The sequence below is a fragment of the Aythya marila genome (assembly GCF_965140915.1).
Source record: "Aythya marila genome assembly, chromosome: Z".
Lineage (NCBI taxonomy): Eukaryota > Metazoa > Chordata > Aves > Anseriformes > Anatidae > Aythya > Aythya marila.
In genome coordinates this window covers 37,739,366-37,755,973 of record NC_139080.1, presented here as the reverse complement: position 1 = coordinate 37,755,973, position 16,608 = coordinate 37,739,366, and the positions used below count along the sequence as shown (strand labels likewise).

The following is a 16,608-nucleotide window of genomic DNA, read 5'->3' as shown; positions in this document are numbered from 1 at the left end:
TCTTAATAGTCATTGAGATTTCTGGTATATCAATACCAATTCATAGATAAGATGAGGACAGTAATAGCTTTCTCATGTCTTATCAGAAAATTGACATATTTAGAGATTTCTGTAAAAAGAAACAGCTGAACTGCCTGTCTCTTAGAAAACAGAAGTGGATTATTTTGAAAGCTGTAAAGAAATTACACTGCCATAAAAATAATTAAAATTAGTAAAATTTCAAGTTGAGGAAATATGGAATGTGATATATTTCTTTTCACGTCGTTATGGCCTTTCTGCACAATGTCTTCTTAAAATTAAGAGAATATTGCACAATTTTAAAGTCTCTCTTTGTCTTATCTTCCATTCAGCAGCACTGAGGAATTTAATCTCAGTAAAAACTGTAGAGCAAGAGTAGAAAAACATTCCAGTGCAATGAACGTTTCTTTCAGAAGTGCAGCAGGAAGCTCTGGGGAATGCTTTATTAAAAAGGAGAGAGAAGGAGAGAAAGGAAGCTAAATGTAATAATCACAGCAATTGGAATCAAAATTATACAGTTCACAGACCAAAAAGTAGTTATTCATATACAAATACAAATTCATTTCATGCATACTTATGTATCTGCAAACATCTCAAGACCATTGTCTCACAAAAATAAATAAATAAATAAATAAATAAATAAATAAATAAATAAATAAATAAATTGTCAGGCACCTGCTCTTTCTGAAGTGCTTTGAGATTTTTTGATACATACTGTAAGAGAAAAAAATATCTTCTTCAGTTTATGCTTAGTCTAAGGAATCTTTAAAACTGACAGATACCATTCTGCCTGCAGACAGTCAAGTTCTGGAATATGTTACGAGAAAATTACCTTAGATGTCACTAACCCCCAGAGGACCTATGGCTTTGTACATTGTGCCAAAGAAATAGCTATGCACAGAATCACACAGAATCACAGAATTTCTAGGTTGGAAGAGACCTCAAGATCATCGAGTCCAACCTCTGACCTAACGCTAACAGTCCCCACTAAACCATATCCCTAAGCTCTACATCTAAACGTCTTTTGAAGACCTCCAGGGATGGTGACTCCACCACTTCCCTGGGCAGCCTGTTCCAATGCCTCACAACCCTTTCAGTAAAGAAGTTCTTCCTAACATCTAACCTAAAACTCCCGTGGCGCAACTTTAGCCCATTCCCCCTCGTCCTGTCACCAGGCACGTGGGAGAACAGACCAACCCCCACCTCGCTACAGCCTCCCTTGAGGTACCTGTAGAGTGCACTGCGGGGTTCACCTCCCTACCTTCTTCTGCCCACTCCTGAACACTTCTGACTGTGACTGCTGCCATCTAGCCCAACTGGCATGTTCAAATACATCACATCCCATGAAATCTGAAAGGCAGAGTCTTGCACAGGCATTGAAATCAGAAGTGAGAGCTAACAACAAGTCAAGCCTATAGGGGACAAGTAAGCACAAACACAGAATTGGACAAAGTGCCTCAGAAAGTGTTCTGAATAAATTTCAAGTCCACACTGTCAAGATTATGTTTGTGGCTTTGCTACCTCAGGTCTGGTAGCCTAGTTTGGGACACTGAGCCTACTTTCTGGACCTGTAGTCCAGAACCTGGATCTGGACTTATTGCTCCCTCTCATTCAGAGAGATCCACAGGAAATTCAGGTCTTCACCACCCCTGACCATCAAGCCATGACTAAATGTAAATGACTTGTGTTCTGGTGGACACCAGAAAGCACCATAAAGACTATAAAATAAAATCCAGTTTCCTCAACAGAGTCATCATTTGAAAAGGAAAGTTTTGCTGACGCAACGCCATTAGATAGGAGAGTTTTCTGTGTGCTGTTACAGGAGTTACACTCCACCCTTCAGCACAAGTTCTCTCACTCCCATATTAAGATCACCTCGGAATCTTGTCCATAGCTTCTCCAAAGCCTTAAAACTGTAATGAGAATCAGGAAATTTCTTCAGAGTCAACCTTATCTTTTTTAAAAAGCAGTCAGCTATAATCCCACTTAGGACAAGAGAAAAATGCTAAGGTAAAACTGTAGAGTTTGAGCCATTTAATGTAATTATTTTAAAAGAATTCCAGAGTCAGTACAATACAAGAACATAACAATGCTGGCTGTTATGTGCTGTGCCTAAAATACAACACATGGAACGGTGTATTCTAAAATGCAACACATGGAACAGAGTGTTCTTTCAACCACTTTCATCTCTCTTTCTAATAATACAAATTGTGTTTGCCCTTTTGCACCTGCATAATATATAGACACAATATATGAGTACTTATGAAGATGAAAAATTATGAACTTCCTTGATATGCGATATCTACTGACTTGTATATGTATATTTCAGAAGCAGAAACCACCACACCACTAACCAATAATGTTAAATATGAGCACCTAGTTTATTACAAAGCTAAATATTTGAAGACAGAGAGCTCAAGTGTATCATTGATAAATTCATAGCGATCAACTGAAGGATAGTTCTTCCTCTCAAGAGAGACTGCAAAAGTCAGGTTTTGACCCAATTTGTTTTCCTTTCAGACTTTGTCCTCCCATGTAGCCACATATTCCTGATCCAATTCCTGCTCAACTATTTGCTGATTCACTTCCACTCACCTCACCGGACTTGTGAAAGTATAACTTGTTATGATATGAATACTTCTTAAGGTTTCTTGGAGATTACCTCATCTCTGTGTAACAAAACTCCTTGTATTCCATTGCCTTCTGACCCTCCCAGTTTTCTGCAGAGAGCAGCACAAAGTGGTTCTTGCAACCTTTGCATCAGGACTGTTTTCAAAGGCTAACACAGAATAAAGTGTTTTTCAGTGCAAGTGTTCAGTGGTGCAGATAAGGATGTTCAGAATAGCAATCACACTTTTCTCCTTATGAGATACCTTGCAACAATATAAACAGCAAGAAAGCACAAGAAATAGCAGCTCTGAGAATAAAAGCCTATAAAACAGGCATTTAGGCCCAAGTGTGACTCTTCATTTTAACAATGTAAAGCCTCAGCAACTCTCAAAGTTCATCCAGAACTTAACTATTTTGTTTGGCCTGGGCTACAAGGGAACAAACATACAGCTGTATAGGCAGAGGCAGACAGAAAGACATGTAAATGTTCCACAAGTTCTATCACACAGAGTAAGATGTGTAAGGTATTGTGAGTGAGAGAAAAGGTATCTGGAGGAGATTTAAAGAACATATGAGACAGTTAAAGTGTAGCACTTTAACTCACAGGTACAGATTGGGATTCTGGCAGTTGTGCTCATGATTAATGAGTGAAAAATGATCTGGTTCCCATAGCAACATAAGTAGCACAAAGAAAAACTTCATTTCTTCAAACCTTCCCTGATGATGAATAGACCACAGATTTCAAAATACCAGAGAAAATTATGATAAGGATTCTTTCTTATCTCAGAGTAAATCTTCCTCAAAAGGTTAATCATGCAGGATGGGCTTTAGATTTGCAGATAATAGGACTTGTTTCCTCAGATTTTTGGAGTGAGAATATGCAATCTGTGCAAAAAGAATGTCCAAAAAGATCTGGAACAGTTCTTTAATTTTCAGTATGGAGATTTCAGTGTAGGCAGAACATTACATTAAAGGATGTTGTCTTTCCCAAAGTATAGGTAGAAGGTAATTTCCTTGCACAATAAAGATATGGGACATTTGCACTAAAAATAAATATATAAAAAAGCTGTCTTTGAAATTTTATTTTTCTCAGAAAACAAAACAAAACAAAACTTATTTGGCAAAATCCAGGCCTGGAAATCAATGGAAGAAATTAAGACATAAGATTGAACCATGAGGTTTGTGAACACAGGCATGCAGCCTGCTTGGATTCTTACTAGTAGCACAGATGATTCCTCTATAAATAGTAAGAGTTTTTGAGTAATTAAATAATTAAGTAAACAATTAAGAGTAATTGTCTTGGTACTGAATTTTGACAACCCAGCCCCCATATTTCTTGAAAAATATTATTTCACTGACTGAAAAGCAGAATTGTGATATCTGATTATCAAACAATAAAAAAAAAAATAGTCTGCAGGAACCTATTAATTTTCTAGAACCATCTCATTATTCTGATGTTAAGATGATGTTCGTCATTACATTTGTAATGTCTGTAATCTGTTTAGCTCTTTAAGGTATTAATACTCCAGATTTCAGTTTAGAGCTATGTGTAATAACAGCATGGAAGAACAATACTGGTGTTAGATCAAAAGTTCATGTAGCTCTGTAATCAGTGGTGAAACAATGAACATACTGTTAGAATTACAAAGACAAAGAAAGTATATATTGCTAGTCCTTCAACAATCTAAAGTTCAGGAGCTTTGTTAATCAAATCAGTAAAGAACTGTTTTCTGCTGAATAATTCTGCTGGAATAACTGCAGAACAAATATAGTAAAACAAAATAAAATCTAACCATTTCAAGCAACTCTACCTCAATATGTACTTGTTTCAACTACTTGGGTTTGCAGAATGCCATGACCTTTCAAATAGGGAATTGTGTTTAAAGAACAATTTATTGACTGGAACAGTGCAAATGAGGATTATCTGCATACAGGGAAGATGTTTTCTCTATGATTCCTGCCTGCATACATTTTTTTTCTTTTGTTGTTGGTGGTGGTGGTTGGTTGGTTGGTTGTTTTTAATCAGTGGGTCAAAGGAATCCAGCTGTTCAAATTAGTGGCAAAAACTGCATTGATATCTGTGGTGCAAAGCTAGGATGTCTGGCCCACAGTCTGCATTCCAGCACCCTTCAGGTAGTGCTACTCACCCAGAAGAATTACCTGTGTAGTAAGAAACAATTCAAAGATAAGTGACAATCTTGGTCTGTTCCACAAATGCATCTCAACACACAGAAAGGTCATTTTTTGTAATAGCTATTATATTGCTTAAAAACCTTCACATCAAGATTTACACACATGGAGAAGATGGTCAGAAGAGTAAAAAAGCAAAAGATAATGCATCAGCTGAGTGCTGGAATAAACTCTAAGAAAAATAAATCAAACACCCTCACTTAATTGTTAGATACTACTGCCTATGTCTTTATTTCATTTCTCGTGAAGTCTGCATAACTTTAATTTTAACAGGAATATGAATGAAACACTCATTCTTCTTTTTAGCCCTGTAAGTAATAATTTCTCTGGTTGCTATCATATTTTAGAGCTTCATCTAAGGTGTAAATCTCTCCTCAGCATTGGTCCACTACATGTGTTTACAGACAAGAGTACTCCAACCAGACATACACATTTTAAAACTAGTTTGTTAAATTTTCTGTTCCTTGAAGGTTCACATCATTTTCCCTCAGTGAAATCTCTCCCAAAATATAATGTGTTTATTAATGAACATACAAACAAATTTTGACGTGTTTTTCAACACTTAACTTCCATCATATAAACCATGGAGCTATTTCATGTAATGCATGTCATAATGCATTATATAATTGCTTTCATTTCATCTTATCTGCAGATCACTACTGCTTTTAACTACAGCATATTAAAATCCTCAATATGTGTCTTCCCCTTTATTTTTTCAATGAAAAGCAGTAACAGCAAATGAAATTATTTCTCTTTTAGAATAATATAATTGAGATTAGAGCTTATGATTTTTTTAAGTTAACCAGCTTTCCAACAAGAATAACAATCAAAATATTTTCTGCTTTCACTATCCTCATTTTTTTACTAACTAAAGGTAGGTTACATTTTAAACAATAAAAGTTATGAAAAGAAATAGAGGTAATTTTTGTAAAAGGATCAGGAGGTTTTGAAAACAAAAAGGTGAAAAATATTTTTCCTTCTTTGACTTAAAAATGAACGTATTTTTAATTCATTCATCGTGATCAAACCAAAGTTATAGCTTTTGGCCAAAGCAAATAATGATGACCTTTCTTCCCATTTAAGTCTCACTGACTACAGAATCCAGCTTACTCCATGGTTAAAATTATCATTCTCACCTTTCTTCCTCTTCCTGGTAATATGACTTGTCAAATGAATTATATGTTATAATTAAGAAAGAAAACTAAGCAAATTTACTGACAAAACTCCTAAAAAGAAAAAGAATTGGAGGAAAAAAATAAAATAGAAAGAATGAAACTGACAAAAAAAATAAGTTTTCACGCACAAAGTAGAAGATTCAAATCACAGTTCTGGGTTCCAGAAAAGAAATCTCCCTTATTTGCATGACTTACTGAAATCAGAATTTTCACCTAGGCTTATGTCTAGTCCAAATCCCATTGTGGTTGGATTGTACATTTCAGTTATTTTAATTGAGAACCCATAAAACTAAATCAAAAATGGTCTAGAGGTAGTTAAAATATGTAATTACACTTGTTGGTTATATATTACCATTTATAGTTTTGTTTGCCTTTTTTTTTTTTTTTTTTTTTTACATTATTTTAAATTATTGTTCAGAGGAATGTAAATGGAAAATAAAATCTAGCAGTAACTGCTGAAATTAAACAATTACTACAGGCTGGCCCTTAAAGAAAAACTGCAATGTAATATAAAATCATTTTCATTCATTACATTTAATTAAACTGGAAAAGAAAGGTAAACCAGGCATCAAGTCCCAGGCACAGAATATCCTCAGCTTCTTCTGAGTGCAAAAGGAGTTAAGTGTTTTCAGCACATTCTAGGCTGAGCCAATAAATACTTCAAAATATTTAATTTAAAAAAAAAAAAAAAGTTCATAAATGAATCAGAAAGCTAAAAGAAAAGTTATGATCTAAATACAGATACTGCAAAATATACCCATGCACTTAGTTTCAACTCACGGCTTTATTGTATACATCAGATAAAGTTAAACATGCATACCAGTCATTGCAAGATCTGGATCTCGACAAGACACTTTGATTAAGGCCAGCACAAAAGTACAGTAGGCTAACCACACAATGTTTCCAGAATTAGGATCTGTCTAAATATTGTGAACTCTGAGATACAGTGAAACAGTGACAGGGATTTTCAAAAATGGTCTGGAGCTCATTTTTACTATGGATTTATGCAGTAAATATTTCATTAAGCCTCTAAGGTAATACTACAAAAATCACCTGCAGTGTTCCTATACTTTCAAACAAAAGAATAAAAGTGCCCTTCCGGCAAAGCAATGCTATGCTTGTAACACTAATGCCCATACTCCCTCATGAAGTAGGGAAAAAAAAAACACCACCACCACCGAAAAAAAAAAAAAAAAAAAAAAAAGCCAACAATGTACCACTAATTTTGTACAAATCAGATAGCTTAAAGAAAAAGTAACTCTCTGTCCTTTGACCGTTATTTAGTCTTTGCATGTCCGTTTTCTAAATTAGAACAGAGCTCTGCTACAAATATATTGTACTTATACTGGTGGGCTGCAAGGGAGGGTACAGGACAATCACTGTAGTACAGAAAAGGAAAGGAACAAAATTACTTTTTCTATGAACTCCAGATGATCTTTACTTATCTAAGAAAGCTACAATAAAAACAGAAAGTCACAGAGGATTTTGGTTGTATCTGAGGCTGTATATTTTAAAATTAGTTGAATCCTGTTTCCAGTGCTATCAAGATTAATTTTGTTTCTGTATTCAAAGTGTGGGTGAGACTCAACACAATGGAAATCAATGCAAATGGAAACTATTGTGTGTAGATAAAATATTAGCAGTTCTCATGACAATAAATCTTTTAGAGTATGATATATCTATCAACCCATTTCATGCCACAGAAATCTAGTTGTTTCATGGGCAATTGAACTCTAAGTGAGTATAGGATGAGCAAGCTGACTTCAGCCCCAACAGGTATTTATTACTGCTAGTCCAAGAACAGATTGTGGCAGATTTTCAAGGAGTCACTGCCGAGGAACTGTATGGTAATATCCTTAAAATTCCCTAGATAATTCATTCTTAAAATTTGTTTCCAAGATTTTGGAAACATAGCACGTATTAAACATCGAATTTGCTATTGAAGGAATACTTACTTATATAGTTAGCTTTCTCTCTGCTTGCTTTCAGATAGCTTCCCTCATTGTATTCCTTTCTAAACTATTGCATTATTCCTCAACAGTTTAAACTCAAAAAACTAAGATTATATATAAGAGGTGGTAGAGCTTCCATTTAGTGGGTATGTGTGTAAAAGAAACGGCGATGTTCAGTAAAAGCTGATAAATAATATAGGAGACAAATATGCTTGGGATTTAGGCTTCACAATCCCAATGGCTGTATGTTTAAATACCAGATTAGACTATGGGCTGGTCTTGACATGAGTAAGAGACATAACAAGAACATGTATGTTCCTTGACACTGTAACCTCAAATGCACTCTGAATGAGAGAAAAAACATATCTTGAAATTTTCAGAAAGCTCATGATTTCTAATCAGAAAGCCAGACGTATGCCCCCTGCAATTCTTCACTGTTTTAAAAGTTTATTGGATAATAAATCAGAAACTGTAAAATTTCTTCATTCCGTTTTAACTCCTGACTATGTACTGGAATCATAAAAGAGACAGATGTATAACTTTATACAAAGCTATCTGCAGCAATAAGCAAACAAATTCCTGATACCTGCCATGGTTAGACTGGCATTAACAACCCATGAGTGCTCTTTCACCATCTGAGTAGCATACTACACATGAGGCCCGTGGGTAACACATTATGCTACTCACTCAGAAACAATCTAGAAAATTCAGAGTCCCCCTGGTTTTGTCATCAGAAAGGTCAACAAAAAAAAAAATATTTTTTTCATTATTGCTGGAAACTTAAATGAGACAAAATTTTCACCATGTTTGCTTTGCTTCTATAACTTCCTGAGATTTTCATTTTTCAAAATTATTAAGGAATTTGTTTGGTTTTGTCCCTCCTCCAAAATCTTAGGTTTGAAGAAAGACAGTGCATTCCCAAGTGAAATACAGCAAACTAGGTATTACTATATTTTTGGCTTTCCAATAGGTTTTTTCTTTCTGCAATTTTGCCTATGCTTTTGTGTTAGCAGCAGGGTGCAAGAAGGTTCTGAGTGAGTAGGCACCTTCTAGATGTTTGTGAAACCTTTTTTTTTTCTTTTCCCCTCTCATGCATTCTAGTGCATTTTCCCCAACAATCATCCCCAATCATGCATTTTCCCCAACATGCATTCTAGTCTGAAATATTAACAAACTATTTTTACTCATTAATTTCTAGATGTTTTCTCTCAGACCCTAAACCAGCTTTAAATGCAGTTGTCTTCAATTATGATTAAAAATAAATAAAAAATAAATAAATAAAATAGTATCTCATTAACAGAATTCCTGGACAAACTGAAAGTATTTCATCTGGAAGTAACAGAGGGCTTCATAGAAAATATTTTCATATTTTAAGAGTATTTCTTCTTTTAACATAAAACCTAATCCAAAGAACACTAGATTTTGTGATTGTTGTTTCTGATTGTGCTCTAAACAGCAAACAGAATATTTTCACAGATTTGCAACATTTCTGGGAAAAGTTTTACACCTCATAAATAAATTGCTGGAACTACTTACAAAACCAAATGCAAGTTGCCTAATAAGGTTGCATGTGTAAAGTGTGATTTATTGTATACGAAATTCAAATAGACTCAGTGAAAATTTTGTCTTGTGAGTACTATTAATATCAAAAATAATTTCTAGACATTTCATAGTTTAAAAATACATTGGCCAGGTTGTTCCATTTCCTTCTACTCTGTTCCATTTGGGATACTTGAATAAGGTAAAAGAAACTGAAAGCTAACAGAAGATACTGGAAGGTTACAGAAAATACTCTTCCATTCATGTGGGCATAAAGCCATATCCATCATTTTAACAGCTTTAAGAATTGTAAAGCACTTTTTTTGTTCATTTTTCATTATTGCTGGAAGTTTTTGAATGCAAAAACTAATTTTATTAAAAAGTTTAATAAAAAGCTTTGCCCTCCCCATTATATAGAAAAGTGTTGGTCTAACTTTTAAGATGAAATTATTGGTTACATAATTTTTAAAAGTTTGCTTTTAGACATGCAAAAAATGAACAAATAGTTTGAAACTACAGATTTGGATACTTCACGGTCTCCTTGTATTACAAGTTACACTTTTTGTCTAACTTGAGCTCCTGGGAAGATTCTGCTGTTCAGAACAACATTTCTTAATTACTCATCAATTCCTAGGTGATTTGCGCTCAAAAATAAGACTCAAAGTCACTGAAAACAAACAAACAAATACAAAACTAGAACTTACTTGTGGAGGAGCTTGCTTCAAAAAAAATGTAAGTGGAGATTCAGAGAAAATCATGTTATAATTATGACTATATTGATTTTAATGTAAGAATTTTTAACATAAAAATGGTGTCACAATGCAGCCTTTTAACATTCTCATTCTATCTCTGAATATTATTTACATAATTTCACATTTTTAATTTCAGATGACCCAAGAATCTGCATGGCATGCGTTCAGAACTACTACATGTGAGTATAGCTCTTTATGCCTCTACATTTTTTTCTGATGCAAAAATGTGTGCTTCACCACATAAACTGTGCTGTTAATGTTGTCCCACTTCTTTTAAGTATTGCCTATCTGAGAACAGTAACTTTGAGAAAAGCTTGGGAAATGGTGAAAAAACAGCCAATCATACAGTATCAAGATCATTTAAATCTTATGGACTGATTTGATCTTTATAAAGAGAGGTATATTGAACAGAAAGTGTATACAAGTTAATAAGTGCCTCTGGGTTTGGAACTAGTACACTCTTAGTATATTGTGCCCAATTCTGGTATTTACAGTTCAGCAGGCACTTAAAAATTTAAGGAGGTTAAGGAAAGAAAAAAAAAAAAAGTTTAACTTAACTAGAGGGAAAGGAAGAACACTACTGCTTTTCAAATAGAGTATCAAGAGAGATCTCTTTAATGATTACTGTGATAGAATAAATGTTGAAAAGACTGTGAGCTGTAGCACTGGATTATACATTTTCACAAGTGGTCATCTCTTTTGACCCACAATATAGTAATTTAAGCAAGCATTCATTTTTGTGTATACACTTAAAAAAATCAAAGTTGCTATACTTAAGAATGCTGATATTAGGAAACAAGACTTACTAAAATTGAAGAGCTAACCACAAATGCACTTCAAATAATTCAAATAATTTCTGTTCATTGGGATGAGAAAAGAGATTTGCCATTATCATGCCTAGAAGCAGACAGAAAACAAACTCATTAACCTCAAAAGGAATTTACCATTTATGTTTACTTTACCTTATAGGTATAAGCAGCGTTGCTATAAATACTGCCCAGAAAATACCTACAGAGATGAAAGTTCACTGCAGTGTAGACAATGTCCTAGCAACTGTGATAGCTGTGACAAGGATAAGTGTAACGTGTGTAAGGAAGGTTTTTATCTCTCAGGTAAGCAAAGCAACAAGTATGGCATATACCTGGAAGTATCTTAGATATTTCCTTTTTAGTCTGGATTCAAATTCTCAAATTCACAACTCTCCTATGGCAAACAGGAGAGGCTGGAGGGATTTAACACTTCGCAGAATCAGGTCCTGTGCTTTAACATAAGATGCCATTTGTTTCAAAAACTCCAAATATTTGACACTAACTATCCACTAGCTTGGGAGGGTATTTTTTTCTTGTATTGTTTTATTTTAATGCATTATCACACTTTCAGTCAAATTAAAAAAAAAAAAAAAATCGATTTGATTCAGACTGTGTGACAGGAGAGGCTTTTATCTCACAGAAGAACACAAACATTTCCTTGCTATTTTTAGGTGTACTTTTACTTTGACTTTAAGGTCCACGTAATGAGCCTCAAGCATTTTCAACATAATTTAGTTAAACCACAAAGTTTCACCTCAGATTCACACAAGACTCAGAATCTCTTAACTGTATTAGGAAGCCATGAATCAAGCAGGTCTGGCTCAGACATAATACCAAATAGGAACCACAGGAAATCTTGAGGTTACGGTGTTCTTGTGCATTGCCTACTCCATGTGCAAAACAGAGGACTAAAAAAACATCACATGCATGGAAAACTCTGTGGTCACAACCTGAGGTGATATGGTGGTCTATTTTTCTTTTAATGGAGATTGAAGAAAACAAAACAAAAATAAACAAAAACAAACAAACAAACAAACAAACAAAAAACAGTCTAACAACGTCTAAGGGCTTTGCTACAGTATACAGATGTTTAAGCTGAATCAGGCTTGCCTGAGTTTAGCTTTATATTCACCAGCAATTGGAGATTCAGCCAAACCTGAATTCTGGAATTCTGGACTTAGGTTTTATAGAGGGCCAATATAAAAACTGGGATTTAACCAGAGAACTTTATTCAAGAACTTGGACTCCTATAAGATACGTATTTACAGGATATAAAATATGGATGAAAACCTACCTGAGATACCAATTTCAGTGCAGATTGGTTAGAAGAGTTTATGAGCATTGTGTTTATGAGCTGAGCCGAATTTAGGGTTCACATTAAAAATGTTGTTTTGATATCTAAAAAAAGTTTCATAAATTCTTATATATTATTTGTTTGTCTTAAACTTCCTTGTTGAAGACAGAGAGGTCTACTGGAGAGGTATCTTCTTGTCATGTTTAGCAGTTGACACCGTGATGTTAGATTGTGTTTCTGTTGCAGGTGACACATGTGTGACTGAGTGTGGAGAAGGCTTCTTCAATGATGACATGTTTAGAGAATGTGAACCGTGCCATAGGAGCTGCAAAACCTGTGTTGGGTATAGCTACAAGAACTGCACTGGGTGCAAAAAAGATTTCCAGCTGTCTCATGGAGAGTGCCTGAATCCAAGAAATTATCAACCCACTGGGAAATTCTGGGATGGTAAGTGGCAAGAGACCCCTGAATCTTTTCTGTTTCTCTGAAGACTACTAAGAACTTTAGAAAGAGGACATCAAGATCATGCAGTCTCAGTGAAAATACACTTTCATCAGTACATCAAATGTAGTGACTAAAAACATTGCTTTGATCACAGACTGAAATTTATCTCCTTGCAAAGTGCATAACATTTTATTATAATTTCTGTGTTCCTTATCTAAAATACGGGGAGTTATTTTATCTGGATAGGAAAGAGTTTAAAAGATATCATATTTTAAAAAGATAAAAATTATAAAAGATAGGGAACTGTGAGTGCCTATACTGGGAGACATATAGGTTATGTTTCAGAACAGCTATCTGGCCATCGATTCTCTACACATTAGTGAATGTAAGTTGAAGGAAACTAGAAAGAATCAAATGTGTGTGTGTAATGCATATTTAACAGCAATATTCCTTCTTTTCAATCCTCCTACTACATAGACATGCACCACTAAGAGATTGAACACAGAATGTAAAACTGCATTATGAGTTCTTGTCCTACTTCAGCTGTTTCCATGCTTTCACAAAATTATCAGTTCTTTCTTAGTTAGCTTGTCTATAGAATGAGAAAACTACTATTTTCTTCTCAAATAAAATAATGTAATTGGAAGGAAAATGCTTGTGAAAATAAAAGCTGTTGATGAGGATGATTTGTACTATTTTTTAAATTATTTTCCTTTATTAAAGCATCTGCAAGTGCATTCCATTGCAGTCATCTATTTCTTCTTATGAAAGCATTAAATGAAAAGACAATTGTACAGCGTTTGTCATTCCTATTATATAAGTTATAGAAAGTACAATTGAATGGGTTACTTTACCCAATGAGGCCTTGCTAATGTGTGAATTTATCACCCAGCATGCAAATTAAAACTCTTTTGAGAGTAAATTAATTATTTTTAAGTGAAACTTTGTGCACCACACTGAATCTTGACAGGCTTGCAAGTGACACCTTAAAATGGTAGGTACACCATACCCGCCAACAGAGAGTAAAATTTCCACCACAGTTTCAATATCTATTTGTCTGATCACTGTAAAGAAAGAGAAAAGTCACCAACGCAATCCTTTCACTTTTTACAGTCATAAGGCATCAGCTGGAATAATAGGTTCAGTTTGGGGCACAATGTTTAAAGAAAGAAGTGGGTCAATATATCAGGAAACAGTGAGGAATAACAGAAGTCTACCGAAAAATAATGTGTATATATGTATGTATATGTGTATATATGTATATATATATGTGTATGTGCATATATATCTAAAATTAGAAACTCAGACAAATGAGGCCCTTGGGACTGAATGGGGAGGCCAAAAGGAACACAGCCATAAAGAAGAGTGGAACAGATCAGGTCTATTTATGTGCAGTAAACAGGACTTAAAATGGCCAAAAGGAGATTAGATTGGCCTTGGAAAAAAATGAGACTTCCAAATGGAATGAATAATGGAGTAAAAGTGGACTCTGTGAGGACATTTGGGAATTTCCATCACTACAGGTCCTTAAGAACAGAAAAAAACATCTGACAGGATGGTTATTGAGTAGAGTGAGAGACTATCTTACTTATGGTCCCTTCCAGATTTATTTTTCTATCTAATACAATTTTTCTTCTGATTCTTATGCCTTTATTTGACTCAAACACTTCAAAGAATGGCTATCCTTAGATCTCTATGGCCTTGAATTAAAAATTAATATATTGTTAAAAAAATAAAAGAAATTAAAAAAAAATTAAATTAAAAAAGAGTGAGAGAAAGAAAAAAATATATATATTGACCATTTCTAGTCATTGCTTATCTATGGAGAAATGTTGCATCGAAAACAACATTTCTTCACATTAGAAAAAGATCAGAGAGATCTAGAAAGGAGAAATATTAATAAAAAGTTGGTTTCCTCCATGCATTTCATTGTGTTTCATCCAGATAGATATTTTCCCAATCTGAGATGCTCTGAAACTGTCATGGAAAGAACACATCTGTGGTTTGGTCTAGCTATTGGTCTAGATACTTCTAACACTATTAGATAAGGTGATTCATTGTCAGCTGTTTTCTTTTGATCAAGCAGCTGATGGCAGGTCTCTACACAGCTTTACTGTACAGTTGAAACATTTAATCTCCATCTTGCCTATTATTTCATTTTCTCTCCAATAGTTAAAGCAAAACTTACTTAGGGGCATTCTGTACCTCAAGATATATCTCTCTCTGAGCTGTACTGGCTTGAGCATTAATGACTGATCCAAAGCCACATGTTCCCTGATGTAGTTGGTGACAGGAGTCCAGGAAACCTTTCACTTTCTCTTAGGTAGACTCTGGCTGGAGTATTTTCACTTTCTCTTAGGTAGACTCTACAGGATGGCAGCAGCCGTGGCATACAATTGCTGAGAAAGTGACATTGAACTTGATGATATCTTGAGCCTTTTCTCAAAAGGGAAAATTTCCAGATAGTAGTACCCTTCAAGTCAAAATGTTAATGTCTTACTGAAGCTACACCCTGAATAACTACATTTATCAACAGTTTATGAAGTTTCTTGCTCAGATACTCTAGGATCATCTCTCTCAAAAAAGTCATTTTAATTTGCTAATTAACAATATGATTGACTAACTAAATACAACTGACTAACAATATGATTGATAACTAAATGATTGGCATTTTGGCTAGAAAATCACACTTTCACTTATTTCTTTTGCTGATACATTCAAGAGACAGATATCAGGTGAATCCAGATTTCCAGCTGTGTCTTCTATATTTGAAAATCCATATTTACGATCCTTAACAAAAAGGAAGGATCAGGAAGGATCAAAATACATTTATTTAACACCAGTACTACCTGGTAATTCCTAGTTAGATTCCTATCACCTGAATAAGGTAATTCCTAGTTAGAAATTGCATTATATTTCATACTCAGATGAAGTTTCAAAATGCCTGGATAATTTTATAAGGGAAAAACAAACCAAAAACCGAAAACAAACAAACGAACAAACAAACAAAAACTTGACAGAGTTTCAGTATCTGTTAGAATCTCTTCCTTTATTGGCAAAAGTTTTCTGAAAACCAATAAGATGTACCTGAGGCAGCCACTGTCTTTTACTGCCATGTTTAGAAATGTTCCACAGTATTTTCAGTACAAGATCAGCTAAGATGAAAACATACCTGTGCTCCTCGAAACTGACAGTCAGTGAAGGTTCTGGCTGGCATAACTATACAGAAAAAGCTCCTGGGACAACAGGTCCTCTCCATCTTAAACATTTCCGTAGGGCCTCCTCTTTTCCATTATATATTTCAATCGGGATTATGGGATCTAAGATTTTTTTTTATTTCTTTTTTATTTACACATGGATGCAAAATCATGGCAACTTCACAAGTTTTTCACTTCTTCCTCTGGACAAATCCCCAAATATTTTATCCCAGTTTATTTATTTTTTTACTCTTTAGCTTGTTTTACAGCTACTTTGATTGTCTACAGGGTTATTTTTCTTAGTAAAATATTGTCATCTGTTGTCAAATTTAGTTTCAAAGGGAAGCCTGTCATGAGCATGGGCATGTTCCATGAAACTTTTGTGTTTTTCAGGTGATATTAAAATACTTCTATGCTTGTTCACCAGTCTGCTGTGGGCAAGACTGTGGCAGTGATTTGGGTTTTGGTTCCCATCTTCTCTTCTTATTTATCAATATATATTTTCCACTAAATGCTCAGTATCCTTGACACATTTACATCAGTGCAGCAGCATGGCACAGCTGCCTCTGAGCTTCGGTGGCCTAATGAGTTGTTCTAATTAAGTAATACAGACCCGACAATTATTAGT

General features: G+C 34.5%; 1 protein-coding gene across 1 annotated transcript in view; it reads left to right on the top strand.

The window, feature by feature from the left end:
* The window catches only part of PCSK5 (proprotein convertase subtilisin/kexin type 5), a 253,825-nt gene that overhangs the window by 216,496 nt on the left and 20,721 nt on the right, over nucleotides 1-16,608 (top strand). The window contains exons 25-27 of the mRNA XM_082784364.1: nucleotides 10,373-10,415; nucleotides 11,206-11,348; nucleotides 12,586-12,786. Coding sequence (XP_082640490.1) covers nucleotides 10,373-10,415; nucleotides 11,206-11,348; nucleotides 12,586-12,786 — 387 coding nt within the window. The remainder of the gene's footprint in view (nucleotides 1-10,372; nucleotides 10,416-11,205; nucleotides 11,349-12,585; nucleotides 12,787-16,608) is intronic.